Raw genomic sequence first — 15013 nt, forward strand, 5'->3', positions numbered from 1 at the left:
CTACCCAGGAAGAGTCATTTAAACCAAAACAGCGATAAAATCCGATACTTCAAACCTCGTAATATAATTTGCTCGGTGGAAAACAATCAGCGAACGAACAGTTGTCGGTAACGTAACACCGGCCTGTCTTATTATATTATTAGATTGTGTACGTCAGGGGGTCACGACAATATTGCTATTACGAACACCCTGCTTTATATACTTCCTATTTACTTTAATAGGAATCAAGTTAATTGGTAATTATTTGTTATTTGAAGAAAAATTAATCGATGGTTATACATATAAGTAACTGCAAAAGTGAGTTTGTATCTTTGTCACGACAAAAAGAATGAGATGAAAATTTGGGTCTAGATAGATGTTGGTTTGAGATGCAGGTGAAGTCGCGGCAGACAATTAGCTTACTACAAAATAATTCAAGTACAGTATTTGTTGTTGAAAGTCTAGCTAGGTTTTGTTGAACTGAAAATATTTGTGATGTGTGTACTAAATCATTTTACAAATATCCGAATGTAATTTACATTTATCTTCTGATTCAATTTTTTGAAGTTTGGTTAATAAATTATCCTTTTGTGGAATACATTTTTATGATAGTAGATTTATTTATATTACAATATTTTCATAAGCCTTTTCAAAATCACAACCCTTTTTAAATAGGTTGATTTAAAAATTACATCCAGTAGAAGTATTTACTTCAGAACTAAAAACTAAATTAAGTTGTTTTTCCCAATAGGTTACTTATTGATAACTATGAGTTATATTTAAGCAATTTAAGTTAGCCTATGAAGTAACAAAACCTTTCTAAAACCCGTACCACACCTCGCCATAAATCCAGGGCGCAAACAAAAACAAGCCTATTACGGCTGCACCGTACGACAATAAAATGTTAAATGATAATTTCGCGAGATGTCCGTTCAGTTTCCGGGGGAGGACTTCCGGCGACACGCATTAGCCATTAGCATGGCGGCTGTCGTTGACGTCACATCCGCTCATCCCCTAACGCAGGGGTGGACAACCGTTGGTAGGATAATCTGTCGTGGCACACCAGAATGATTTGGGCAAGTCGTAATTATGTCAGTTGCATTTACTTAAATCGAGTACTTAAAATAAATCAAAGATGCATTAAAAATTAAAAATTGTACCTACAGAAATATTTTTACCATAACTTTACCAGCATTTCAAGGGAACTTAGCCCCGCACTTGGATAAAAAGTAGCCTATCTCTTATGCCAGATACCAATTTCAACACAACTGTTTAAGACGACTTAGCATGAAAGGGCAACATACAAACAAACATACTCATAACAAGAATTAAAATATTTGTCACAAAGACACTCCCTAGCATCATTATACACTCTCTAGTATTATTTTTTAATGCATATAACACGTAAGCCAATTAAGGTTGGCCACCCCTGCCTAACGATATTGTTGGGTAGCGTTTGTTTTGGCGATCCAATTGATTGCAAACGTATTTGCAGTAAATTCCGAGGAAATTATGCCAGCGATACTGTAGGTGTGTTTGTTCGTACATACCGAGATTACTTTGCTTTGCATTTATATGTTCAAATAGGATTCGCTTTTTATTTTTGTAGAATTCTGTAAAAAGGAGGGGAAGATTTCGGTTCGTGTAAGTAACGCCAAAAGGCTATTACTACTAACAAAACGTAGGTAGGTTTGTAGATATATAAAAAGAGGTGTGTTACCAAATACACTATCTACATAAAAAAGGACCACAATAAAGCAAAACGTTTAAAAAACAAACAGAAAAAGGTCGTCGCATCTCATTACCATCTCAGCGGCGTCCCAAACAAAAGTTCATAAACTAAATATACTGGGAATCGCTATTTTAACATAATCTCTACGCGAATACCTGCCCAACTTTATTGTGCTATTTATTTATTCTACTAGAATTTTGTGCACGAATTTTAGTGTCCTTATATGTGGCTTAGGGAGGGGCTATAGTGATATCGATAAATGCCTATCGATATATCGGCTTCACGAATATAGATGGTAGATTGCTGTCGCTTAATTTATGCACTTATTCTGTAGCGTTAAACGAGTTAATTAGAAAATGACAGAGAACTAACTTCAAACTACTACCAACGTCGCTGAAGTCTTTGTAAGTACAAAATTTTCCCGTTACACTCAAAGCGTGAATCGATCATCACTCTGGTCCGGACATCTAAAGGCGAGTACATGTATTCACAATTTCGCATATTGGCACAAATTCAAATTTCCAAACGTGTTTTGCATCAAAATTCGGACATGTGACTGATTACTTCATTACGGGGGTGGCTGAACGAGTTCAGGCTCGTTCCTCATTAGGCTGTCACGCGAGGTATCAAAGCTGAATGTATGGCTTTCAGTGGGAGCCCTCACTAATATGCTGTTAGCGCCGTGTATCAACTTGGATCCGTGTCACGTATTTAGGCTTTGCTAAAGATGTAAACGTTTCTATTCAAATTGTATTTAATGTCTCTGTAGATAAGAGTACCTTTATATGTAAATTACTGTTGGGACGATTTATATTACATAATAATAACACAGTAACTATCGTCATTGTGCACTACTGCCTTAGGCGTAACCCATTCCAAATTCTATAAAAAATCAACACAAAAAGAAAGAGATTGTAATTCTATATATCGACAACAGTGCACAACACTACGGTATAATATCAACTTTTACGATCGCCTTTTACCATATAAATGTCATTTGCTTTTGTGAATAAACTAGTCCCCTTTTTATTCTTTTTATAGGAATGTTTGTAGATATCGCAGTGGCTTCGCGTTTACTGCTTACCGCGATTCCTGGAGAGATGGGAGGCTGCTGGGTTAAGTGCCCCTACCTCAGGACGAAGGGCTTTATATGTTAGGCGGTGTATTATGCTGAGGATCGCTTTGGTTTATTTCTTCTGATGAGGTAAGAATGTTTGCTGTAAGATTTATAGCTATGTTTTTGAGTTTTTTCGTTATAAAATATTAATGGCTGTATACACTTAAGCAAGTTATAAAAATTTATACCCCTGGACCGGCACAGATAGAGTTCAATACCTATACTTGATAATTACCATCCATAATACCGTAGTCTCCCATCCGAACACTAACTGCAGTAGTACCGGCTTAACATTTGGGATCGATCATGTACTACGTCTATAAAGTCCTCAACACCAAAGTTGACTTACCGTCTAGCCTAAACCCTCTAGATTCACAACAGTCAACATAACTAGCTCTTTAAATATTATTGAACATCAAACACCACTTACCCACACATACACACAAACAAATTCTAAACCATTAACACATACAGACAAGGACTGAAACTTAGCCGAGATATTAATCTGAGTTTGTGGGTAAAGTGATGCTTAGAGGCTTGTGTCAATAGTGGGTTTGGCGGCTTAATTTAGCTAACTGTTGACCTAGGCACAACTATTAGTATTAACAGATGGTACCTGGTGTTGAGCAAGTAAATACTGGGTGTTGGTGCAGCCTGATGAGTTCTGAGGGTGCTGTGTTTGAGATAATTTAACTTTGTAGTGACATTTACGTGTTAAATAGCTGATTATGTACTGTCTACTCTTTGGAGTTTAAATCTTTATTTAATTTGTACAAAGCATGACAAGTTCGAAAAACATTATCTTACTGTGAAGGTATTGTCACAAATAGTGACATCGAATAAAATGATCATTACACCACGTCATCTCACAGTATCCTCATCCGGAAAGTCTTCAAATCCTATCCTATAATACTCACAAACTACATTATTTTTACAGCAGTCACCAAAAAACCCGACTAACCTAATAATACTTCTCCATTGAATTCGAACAAGCGTACTGTCATTTACAATTTCGTTCCAATAGAGATTTGTAAGCACAATTTAATAATTGAAGGCGACGAGTCCAAGCCGTCACCTTATATTTGGTGGTTAATTGAAAATTTTCCGCCCCTTGTTGGGATACCGACGTCTATGCGATATTATGTTCCAATGCCGCAAGGAAGCTGGAATGAAGGGGTATCCTTGCGAAGAAATATTGGGCGATTGTTGCGCAACAGAAGTATTTTGAGAAGAATACGTTTAATTTCACAGCATCTATGAACTCGTGTCATGACAATAATAAGAATTAAGAAATGACCAGCAGCAAATTCTAGCTTCCCATTAAAATAAAATAATTAAAGTATTTACTTCCAAATTCATTACATCTCCTTCTTTCAATTAATTTATATCAGCAATATTAAGATCAGCTTGTAACAGCAAGCGAGAGAATACTTTATGAAATGAGACAATATTACTTAGTAGCCCCATGATCTCACTATAACTGCTTAATACTCGTTATACCTACTCCTGTTATTTCCTCACTTTTATAGAACAGGGGTGAGGACATCTTTCAAAAATACTTGACATAAACCAAAAGGAGCCACTTCTCGCTAAGACTTTATGGGGTGAGCAGAATTCAAAGCGACAAATAAGATAGGTGAACCACTTAGAAAAGGGTGATTATGTTGTAGTGGGACCTACACTAATTGTTGACGCATCAATATTGTTCATACTGTACTTGCATTGTGTTCGCCTCCTCAGTTGTCCCGTATATCGCACTACCAACGCACGCTACTAAATATTGTGACTGTACCAAATCGTATGTAACCTAATTGGAGTCAGAAAATAAAAGTGTATTAATTAGTATTCGGTTTATTTACTTATCTCTGAACACGACACCCCACCATCTAAATTGGTGACCCCGTGTGGAGAAAGTGTGAACTGTAACCAGTGAATTTGGACTTGTAATTCAGTGAATCGGACGACCGGGGCAACTCACACAAGTGTACGTAGTGTCGGCTTAATATTAGTGCGCGTCAAATTAAGAAATTATAATGTCGTCTGAAGACAAGAAGGTCGTTATTGAAGAACATCAACTGTCGTCCATCTCCATCACAGCTAGAATTCCGGAATTTTGGAAGAAGTCGCCTAGAACATGGTTTATTCAAGCAGAAGCGGCTCTAAATCCTCAGAAGATGTCCGACGAATCAAAGTACCAGGTCCTTATTTCAAAATTACCCCCAGACGCAGTTGAGCAAGTTACACAGATCCTTGTGGATCCCCCTGAGAAAAATAAATATGAGACCTTGAAGAATAAGTTGATATTTATATATCAAGAATCCGAAGAGCGGCAAGTAAAAAAACTCATTGGCGAAATGGAATTAGGCGACCAGAAACCATCACAATTACTAAGAAAAATGCAAGACCTAGCCAGGGGACGAGTAAATAACGAAACACTCATAGTTATGTGGCAGAATCATTTACCAAATTCGGTGCGAGGAGTTTTAGCTGTAACGGAAGAAAAAGATTTAGAGAAATTAGCATCAATAGCGGATAAAATAATGGAAACGACGACTCCCATACACAGTGTTGCGACTGTCAAACAGGAACCAGGCCCATCCGGTTCTCAGGACCAAATTATTTCGGCAATAAACAAATTGAGTGATAGATTACAAAATTTAGAGTCAAGATCACGAGGCCGTTCAAATAACTGGCGAAGGAATAACTTTAGACGCAACAGATCCAGGTCAGGGTCAAGAAGTCGCACAAGGAAATTCGAAGATCCAAATTGGCTATGTTTTTACCATTATAAGTATCGCAGCAAGGCAACTAAATGTGTGGATCCATGTAACTGGAAGAAAAAACACGACAAGGACAAGCCAGCGGAAAACTAGAGTCGGTGCAGTCTGCGACGGGAGGCTGTGACCGTGCCTTCGGGAATCACCGTCTGTGTGTCAGAGACAGGAAATCGGGCTTAAACTTCTTAGTGGATAGTGGTGCAAACGTGTCAGTGTTACCGCGGAAAGTAGCCTACATGAAAGGTAATACAAGTGAGTGTTGTTATAAACTCTTTGCCGCGAATGGAACTCAGATTAACACGTATGGTACATTGTACTTAGAATTAGATTTAAATCTAAGACGAGCATTCCGTTGGTTATTTACATTAGCGGACGTACAGCAACCAATATTAGGTGCTGACTTCTTAGCTAATTTTCAGTTGTTAATTGACTTGAACGGACGAAGGTTAATCGATCAAGTAACTAATTTAAGCACCAAAGGCAATCTTTCTAATTCTAGTGAGCCCACTTTGAAAACTATCGTAAATAATTGCCCTTATTATGATTTATTATGTGAATTTCCAGAACTAACTAAACCAGTTTCGTACAAAGAAATGCCTAAACATAATGTTTGTCATCACATTGAGACCACAGGACCTCCAGTGCACGCACGAGCCAGGCAGTTACCACCAGACAGGTACGTAAAAGCTAAAAATGAGTTTAAGATTATGCAAGAGCTTGGGATTTGTAGGCCGAGTAAAAGCGCTTGGGCAAGTCCCTTGCATGTTGTTCCTAAGAAGGACGGGAATATTAGACCTTGTGGAGATTATAGACGTTTAAATGCGATTACCAAGCCTGATCGATATCCAGTTCCCCGTCTTCATGATTTTACGTATATGTTAGATAATAAAAAGGTTTTCTCAAAGCTAGATATAAATAGAGCCTATTATTGTGTGCCAGTTTCGGAAAATGACATTGAGAAAACTGCCGTCATAACACCGTTTGGTTTATTCGAATTCGTGCGTATGCCATTTGGATTAAGAAATGCTGCACAAACTTTTCAACGTTTTATGCATCATACTGTTTTACAAGACTTAGATTTTCTTTTCAATTACGTAGATGACGTCATCATTGCATCGGAAAATGAAGAGCAGCATAGAGAACATTTACGAAAAGTTTTTGAACGTTTTAATGAATTTGGTATAACGATTAATTTTTCAAAGTGTAGTTTTGGTAAAGATAAATTAGAGTTTTTGGGTTTTGAGGTCTCTACAGAAGGAATTAAACCATTAGAAGATAAAGTTAAAGCGATTATTGATTTTCCAAAACCTGATACTATAGAGGAACTTAGAAGATTTTTAGGCATGTTAAATTTTTATAGAGCTCATATACCTCATTCAGCTGATCATCAGGCAGCGTTAAATAAATATTTAGGGAATTCAAAGCGTAAGGATAAAAGTAAAATCAATTGGACCTCAATAAAAGAATTGTCCGGTTTGATACTCTTTTTAGATGTCAGTTTTAAACGGTGTAATGGTTGCAATATTAAACCCTTTTAAATTTAACCAAAAGTGCTGACAAAGTTGATTGTATCATAATATCTACAGCATATTTCTCAGCTGCTTGTTAGAACTCGCAAACGTCATAATAAATAAGAATTTATTCAGAAAATCCAAGTGTAAGGGAAAAGCTAGCAACGTCTTTATATTTGTAATGCAGCTCCCTCCAATATTTACTTCGTACGTATTATTATCCGGCGTAGTTTAGCGGTAGACCCTCAGACCTCTGCCTTTCTCCCGGAAAGCGACGCGTGAGCGCTTCCACAAAGAGACGATGCACCCAGCGGAAAATCCACAATATTTACGAGTACCATAACATGCACAACACTGACAGCCTTAAGGAAAATCACATCCACCAGCTACAGAAAAAAACACCTATTCAGGAACCCCTTACCTTTAGGGGTAGGAAATACCAACTTACATTTACTGACCAGGTAAACCACATTCAAATGAAATTGAGCTTTATCTTGGAGCAAATAAAGGGTTAGGGACGTTTTTGGGGCGTAATTTTAAAGTTTGCAAAATAAATCTGAAATCACAGTAACAACTCGTTGGCGCAGAAAGTGCGTAACTCCTTAACGACGATAATTTCAAATCAAACCAGTGGAGTGAAGAGATAAATTTTGGTATTCGCCTCTCGTGCCCACAAAACAGATTTAAATCGGCCATTTTGTAAATTTGCGAGTTGCTTGCAAGTCGCCGGTCGTGCGTAAGGCTCAGGCGCCTCCCAGAGGTGATATTATATAACTTTTAATTGTAACAGTTGAGCAATGATTTTGGAATAATTGCGCGAGTGTTTTGTTGTGTTCGCGGAGATATCGCTGCTCCTTGGGATTGTATTGTGCTCGCGAAATATATGGAGACATTTGTTGCGACCAACTCAGATTGGGCATTGTTTATTTGTGTGCTCTGAGGCGTTGGTAATTATCTTTATAGCGTACCTACGAGTTGCTAATATGATTCCTTAGGCAATCAAAGTTAACGCTTTCGTGTTAATTAAACCAGCTCCAGGCACTTCACAGTTTTATTGTTATGAGGTCTGCTACACAAACATAGTAAGCTTTATTCCATTCATAAATTGAACTCATAATAAAATTGACTTGATGAACTTTTGTGCCCAAACAAACAGAACTATGTTTTATTTAAAAACTTTCGCTCAAAAGCCTAAACTAGTTCAAAATGTATGTAAATTTATTCTAGAAATAGGCAAGATCAATCTATATTTAACAGTAAACACGAGTTTAAGGGCGGGAGGGCAACTGGGGCAATAGGGGCAAAGCGGTATAAGATGGGTCTTTGTAAGCATTATGCTAAAACTAAGGACGAGGGTTCACCGGCCGGTTTAATTGGCACTTCACCACTAATTCATGGAGACTCCACATCATGGGGATAAGAAACCGTTCTATACGTTTACAATTACTTATTTGTAGATTTTTTTTGCGTAGAAACCTCTACGTTCTGTTTTCATTGGTGCTATATAGCTCAGTGCTCAAAGAGGACCAGCTTATTTTATGTGTAGCAAACTTTGAACAACATATGTGTAACGTAAGAAATTCAGATTTTTTTTTTATTTTTTTTATGTCGGGACACCTTTTCACACACGGTCGGTTAGCCCCATGCTCAGCTATTAATTAACTTGTGTTATGGGTGCTAACACAACTGATAAACTACATATGGCTACATATATACATATTTATAAATACATATTGTAACACCCAGACCACGGCCAACAAACATGCTCATCACACAAATGTCGACCGAACCGAGAATCGAACCCGGGACCTCAGGTTCGGCAGTCCGGCATGGTGGCCATTGCGCCATCGAGGTCGAGAATTCAATAATGTGTCTTTTTAATGCTACTACTATATAGCTTAATAAAAACTTTCTAGACCTTTTATTCCAAATCAGAATAAAAACTGTAAAACTTGTTACATAAGTTTAACTGCAAATCTAAACTTATAAGACACATTTTTTTACAACCTATAGTGACATTTACACCTCTAACCCTTCCCAACATAGACACACTTACACAGAGCTACATAGACTCGTAGAGCGGTCAGCGCCGCGCCGTCTGGCCGGCTCGCAACTTGACACCAAGCTTACACGGTCCGGCGCACTGCCACGGATTCCGGCTCCGGTGTCGCACGTACCGAGCCCCGTGGCTGCACTCGGGTAAGGATTATGTGGGAGTGGAAATATTTTGTAGTTCTATCGTAGGAAGAGTCTATGTATTTATAGAAAGTGTCTACATCTATGTAATATTGTCATGGATAGAGTATTTTTCATAAGCAATGTGACAGAAATACGCCGTCGTTTTATACCTAATGTAAAGGTGTATTCAGATTTAGCAATTAATCGTAGCACTCAATATAATTGCCACGAACTTTAGTTTGGTCTTGCTGTAGATTCACGAGGCAATGTACTGTGAGCCGTAAGTTGAGTTACCTTTTTAGATTATGTCATAGGATCTTGTCACATAAAATTGGTAAACAGGCCTACATGGCAATTTTATTTTATTTTTAGGCGAAAATAAGGCAAGTTATCTTAACAAACAGACACTACGACAGATTTCAAATGTGTAGGTTCATACATTGCACGCTCTCTGGGTCTCCTCGCACTACTTGCCGCCCTTAGAACTGCACTTGTGAGAAACATCTGTTTCAACCTTTACAGTTGTCAACAGTATCAGATATCATAAAGAATGTACCGCAATGAGGTACGTAGTTAGAAGACAGAATTCGTAGTTATACGTACTCGATATCATAAGCTAATTAATCGTCAATATTCTTTAAATTTTATTATTGAGTAAAATCTCATAATATGGGCTTTATATTCGAAAACCGATAAATAATACTTGTATTCACTACCAGAAATTATCATCTTCCGAGCCTTTTCCCAATCATGTTGGGGTCGACTTCCAGTCTAACCGGATTCAGCTGAGTACCAGTGCTTTACAAGAAGCGACTGCCTATCTGACCTCCTCAACCCAGTTACCCGGGCAACCCGATACCCTTTGGTTAGACTGGTGTCAGACTTACTGGCTTCTGACTACCCGTAACGACTGCCAAGGATGTTCAATGACAGCCGGGACCTACAGTTTAACGTGCCATCCGAAACACTGTCATTGGTGTCTAAGATATACTTAGAAAGTACATACAAACTTAGAAAAGTTGCATTGGTACTTGCCTGACCTGGGATCGAACCCGCGCCCTCATACTTGAGAGGTTGGTCCTTTACCCACTAGGCCACCACGACTTCCACTAGGCCACCACGACTTCAGAAATGTAGAGAAAAATATTTCAACAAAACCTAAACTCATATCAATCCTAAAGCCTAGTTCATATATTCGTAAAAAGACCCAAAGAATGCCCGTATAACCTCCCATGACCTTGTCTACTTTTTCAATTACCGTAGAACACCGGCTGTAACTATTAAGCAAGTGCATACAGGCGCAAGCTCATTACTTGACGGCTTATAAAGCCTTACGTGTAGCCCGGCCTTAAATATGCAACGCACAGGGTGTGCTCGCGTCTTAATATTTGATGCTAGAGGATTAGTTCAGGAGTCAGACCGTGAATGAGATTCCCTTTATATAGAGAAAGACTTAGATTTTTTGGTTCTATCCTTCTTAAACTGTGGTGCTTGAAGGTAGGTTAATCGTTTGGGGTTTTTGACGAATACATACTTTGAGAAAAGATTGATTAAGAATTATCTACTGAAAGCGGTGTTTACTAATTGTTTTATAATAAAATGAAGTTAGTTTTATTATTAATGTTTGTTCGCCGAAAGCATCTCAAAAATAATTTTAATTTTCTTACTTGCAATTTTTTTTAAGTTATAAATAATGCAGTAACTCTAGTTTTGAAAAACATCATGCTGTATACAGCGGTGAAGGGCAACGCAGATAAAGTTACTGGCCGCGGGCACAGCCGGGACATTGCCACTAACCTGTGTCTTGACTCTATCTCATGTTGGAGATGTAATTGGCCTTATCTATTGTAAATTAATGTATTTCATAAAATAATGTGTTATTTTTAAATTATCTTCTTGAAAATAAAAAACAAAAAAAGCTGATATTACATCAAAGCATGTTATCAAACGTGGCTTAATATTTCACCGATGCTTTTAAGTATATCAACACCACCCAATATCAATAAAACAGACTACAACCCCAAGACGTGTCACTTACAACCTTAAGAAAACTACTTAAAATTCAAACGTTGGCAATCTGCTGCGACTTGGCATAAACCGAACCCCCCGAGAATACCTCGCTCGAACATCAAACGCGCTACCCACCAGCACCGCTATAATGGTAACACACTTATTTGCACTTGTACCAAACGTGTAACTCCCGCTGCTCATTACGGAATCTGTTGATATACAGGAAAAAAACATGGTTTCTTACTCGTGCGAAACTTGTCACATCACCCCACTGGATTTTGAACCCTATAGCCACTCAAATAGAGTTGAGTTTTAAGTGTAGGTGGTGATGGTTGGTACGTCTTTTCAGGAGTCAAAAAGTGAATGTAGGTCTCAATCAGCAGACATCAAAGTGTGAAGATCAAAGGCAGGGGTTAAGCACAGGTATCGCGATATTGAGCCTCGTTTTAATAACGAGTTAAGCAATCGCACGCGTGACGCGACTCACAAATTGCCAATCATATACAAAATGGTGTCATTTCGTTTACATTTCGATTTGTGGAATTTGCTTTTTTTTTGTACGGAGAAATCGGAGAGCAATCAATCAGCTATCTATTAGCTCGTTACTGTTAGACATTCGTGATAAGGAGCGCAAATTTTAAGCAGTCCTGATTGAAACTTGGTACCTATGCAATAAATTAAACTTCTACATTATCGTTTCCACAACTACGCACAAAGTTCTTATTATTTACCTACTAAAATAACATAAGGTGTTCTTACTGATAGAAGAAAGAATGTAGTAAATACATAAATATTACCAGCACAGTACATATGTATAGTTTGTTATATTTTTTCTGTGTTCTGTTATTTTTTAGGCTTTTTGGTGGTAGTCATTGGATCCTTCAGTGACTTCCTCTAAAATTCAGTTGATGCCCAGTTCCTGTAGAAAGAAACCATTACTATTCCTGACGGAATTGTCATAAGCCTTATTAAATAAACGTCACAGTTACCTACCAGTAAGCAAGTTGTAGTTCCCTGCCTATGTACAACAGGCACAACAAAGTTCTCTTCGCTAACACTGTAAAATCTGTATTTATAAAAGTAAACATTCGTCAAAGCCTCAATGCTTCAGGGCACTCGCAAGCGATCCCGTTCGATCACGTCAGCGGCAATTTTTTCGTCCGTCCTTTATTGGCGCTGGTCTCTAGAGGGCGCTGCGATCGGATAACTTTCTCACCACCTGCCATCTAATTTGGCACAATAATCCTCATACATATATACGAGTTACGATTTTTTTGTTGCTGTTTTGTTGTTTATGGTTTTTTTTTTTACTTTGTTTTGGAGGTGAAAATTATCGTTTTTTTTTTTCAATGATTTTGGTAGGAATGTAGGAGTATCGGGTATGTGATAATGAAATTAAATTTTATGTTTCTTTAAATTCCATAAATAATCTAAACTGTTACATAAATGTTTTATGATACTAACTACTTTCTTCTTTATGTCAATAAGAAGACTGGGACTTGATGGATGAATTAATTGTCCTCTTAAATAAATAATTATTTAACGACCAAATCACTGCAACTAACTACATTAAAAACTGACTAAAAAATAATCCCAAAATTTGTTTTAAACCATAAAAATGAAGAATATCACCACTCCATAGTGACACATAGACGAAATATTCAAATTGAGATTGGTCTCGCCATAAACCCTGGTCGTAAACCGTACAAATTTAAAATACGCCATCTTCAAGGTATGGAGCCAGTCTTACGAGACTCGTCAAATTGATGTCATTAAAAAATTTAATGAAGTCGCTGTATAACCCACTTTGCACAGCTTTATAGACGAAACACACTTCATCGGACTTGCCTGGAGCTCGGAGTTATAAACAACATGACTTTTTGTGGCAATAAAAGCCATATACAAATACAGTAACTTCTGAAGAAATCAATGAACTGAATCGCAAACCAAATATCAGTTTTAATCACCGCCTTATTTCCAAAAGTACAACATTGTCAGTTTAGACGCTATAATATTTCTGAGAGCTATTCTTTTCACCATTGCAAAAAAAAGATTTGGCAAAACGTCTATCAAGATTGTAGTATACAAGAGAGATAAGTGTCAAACATGATCACCGTCAGACGTAACGTCAATTCGCGTCAGACCATGTCAGAACACGTCAAGTCGCGTCACAGCCGGTCATTCCAAGTGACTGGAGACCCTTACTTCCTCGTTTTAATGAATGACAGTATAAATTTCCCGCCAGTTTCTTTTAAGTTATTTCAAAGGGGAGCCATGTTTTCCTAGCGTTTACGTAGTAACGACGTCGAAGCCAAACATTGTTAAGAATGGCACTTAAATAACTTGGCCCAAGTTGTAAGACGCGGGATTGTCGGTGATTTATTACGCTGTAAATGTAAGTGATAAAAAGTGTAAGAAGTTTTACGTAAATTCGTGAATAGACTTCTTTATTGGCGGTTTTGATGGATAGGGTGGAGTGCTGTGGGTTATAAACATATAAAAGTATAAGAGGATAATACGCAAACATTTGCTGTGAAGTGTTTTTCTAGACAAATTGAATTAAAGATCGTTTTCATAGATTACTAACTCGACGAAAATAAGCAATAGCAAAACTACATTACTTAGTAACTTAGCGAACTTATCTTTAACAAACTTTGCACTATTCAACGATGTTTTCATTATACCTTCCACTACCATGAATAATGAAAAGTGTTTTCTTTTTATTTCAATTACAAAAAAATACCAACAATTTCAACCTCTAATTAAATAATACCTAATTAAACCCCCTCCCCGCCGCCGCCCATGCCTTACCCCGGCTGCACCTTAAGGACTCACTCTGAGTGTGTTTAGTTTAGTTTTTAACTTAGCTCTTTTGATACAAGCACTTGCATATTATGCTAATTCACTAACTTAACTCACTAATGTGCTATTTAGCTGCACTCTTAATTCCCCGCCCGGAGAGGTTTAAGCTTAATTTTTTCAATTAAAACAAGTGCTCTATTAATTTTAATGCATGTTTCTTGGCATGTATAATGCTTTTGTACATGTTCATTGGACTTATGTTTATATTATGTTATAAGGTAGCCGGGAGAAGTTATATAAGATTATCTAGCAGGTATGACGGTAAAAACATAGCTATTACATTATTAAAGAAGGCCACATTAATGGCTTTAAGAAAACCATAATAGAAAAAAATAGCGAAAATATCATAATTAAAAAAAAATAGTAATAAATAGAGGAACTTACTTGAAATATTTCAATAAAATAAACCAATTTGAAATTCAAATTCACTTTCCAACTGCACGTCATGACGACACCATTTCCATAGACATAATATTAGTAAACAGGACTGCGCATATAAACCCAAAAAACGAGCCGAGTGAAACAGTTAGTACGGAGGCTGTCTGTCCCTTTCTAATAGGGTGACTATGAGATTAAGCTATGTGAGACAAATCCGAATTTGCTAAGATTATTAAACACAGATTAGTATTGAAGTTTTAACTTACGCAGTTTGTGACCTTAAGATACTAATAAAGGCTTTTAATAATTAGCGGAAATTAGCAGTATAAAAGCAGGAAGATTCGAAGTGAAGACTGTTTTTTTTGTATTTCTACTTCATATATGAGCCATTTCTGAGCCATTTATGTCGCCTTTCTTCATTTTTTGGGAAGCTATAACAATAGTACAACAGTTTTAAAATCCATCACCC

General features: G+C 37.3%; 1 protein-coding gene across 1 annotated transcript; it reads left to right on the forward strand.

Annotated features, from left to right (window-relative positions):
- The first annotated feature begins 4596 nt into the window (after positions 1-4596).
- Positions 4597-6191, forward strand: LOC124638554. Its single transcript, XM_047175557.1, has one exon. The coding sequence runs from the start codon at positions 4862-4864 to the stop codon at positions 5699-5701; it is 840 nt and encodes a 279-aa protein (XP_047031513.1). The 5' UTR covers positions 4597-4861; the 3' UTR covers positions 5702-6191.
- Positions 6192-15013: the final 8822 nt, after the last annotated feature.

Source organism: Helicoverpa zea, chromosome 17 (assembly GCF_022581195.2).
Source record: "Helicoverpa zea isolate HzStark_Cry1AcR chromosome 17, ilHelZeax1.1, whole genome shotgun sequence".
Lineage (NCBI taxonomy): Eukaryota > Metazoa > Arthropoda > Insecta > Lepidoptera > Noctuidae > Helicoverpa > Helicoverpa zea.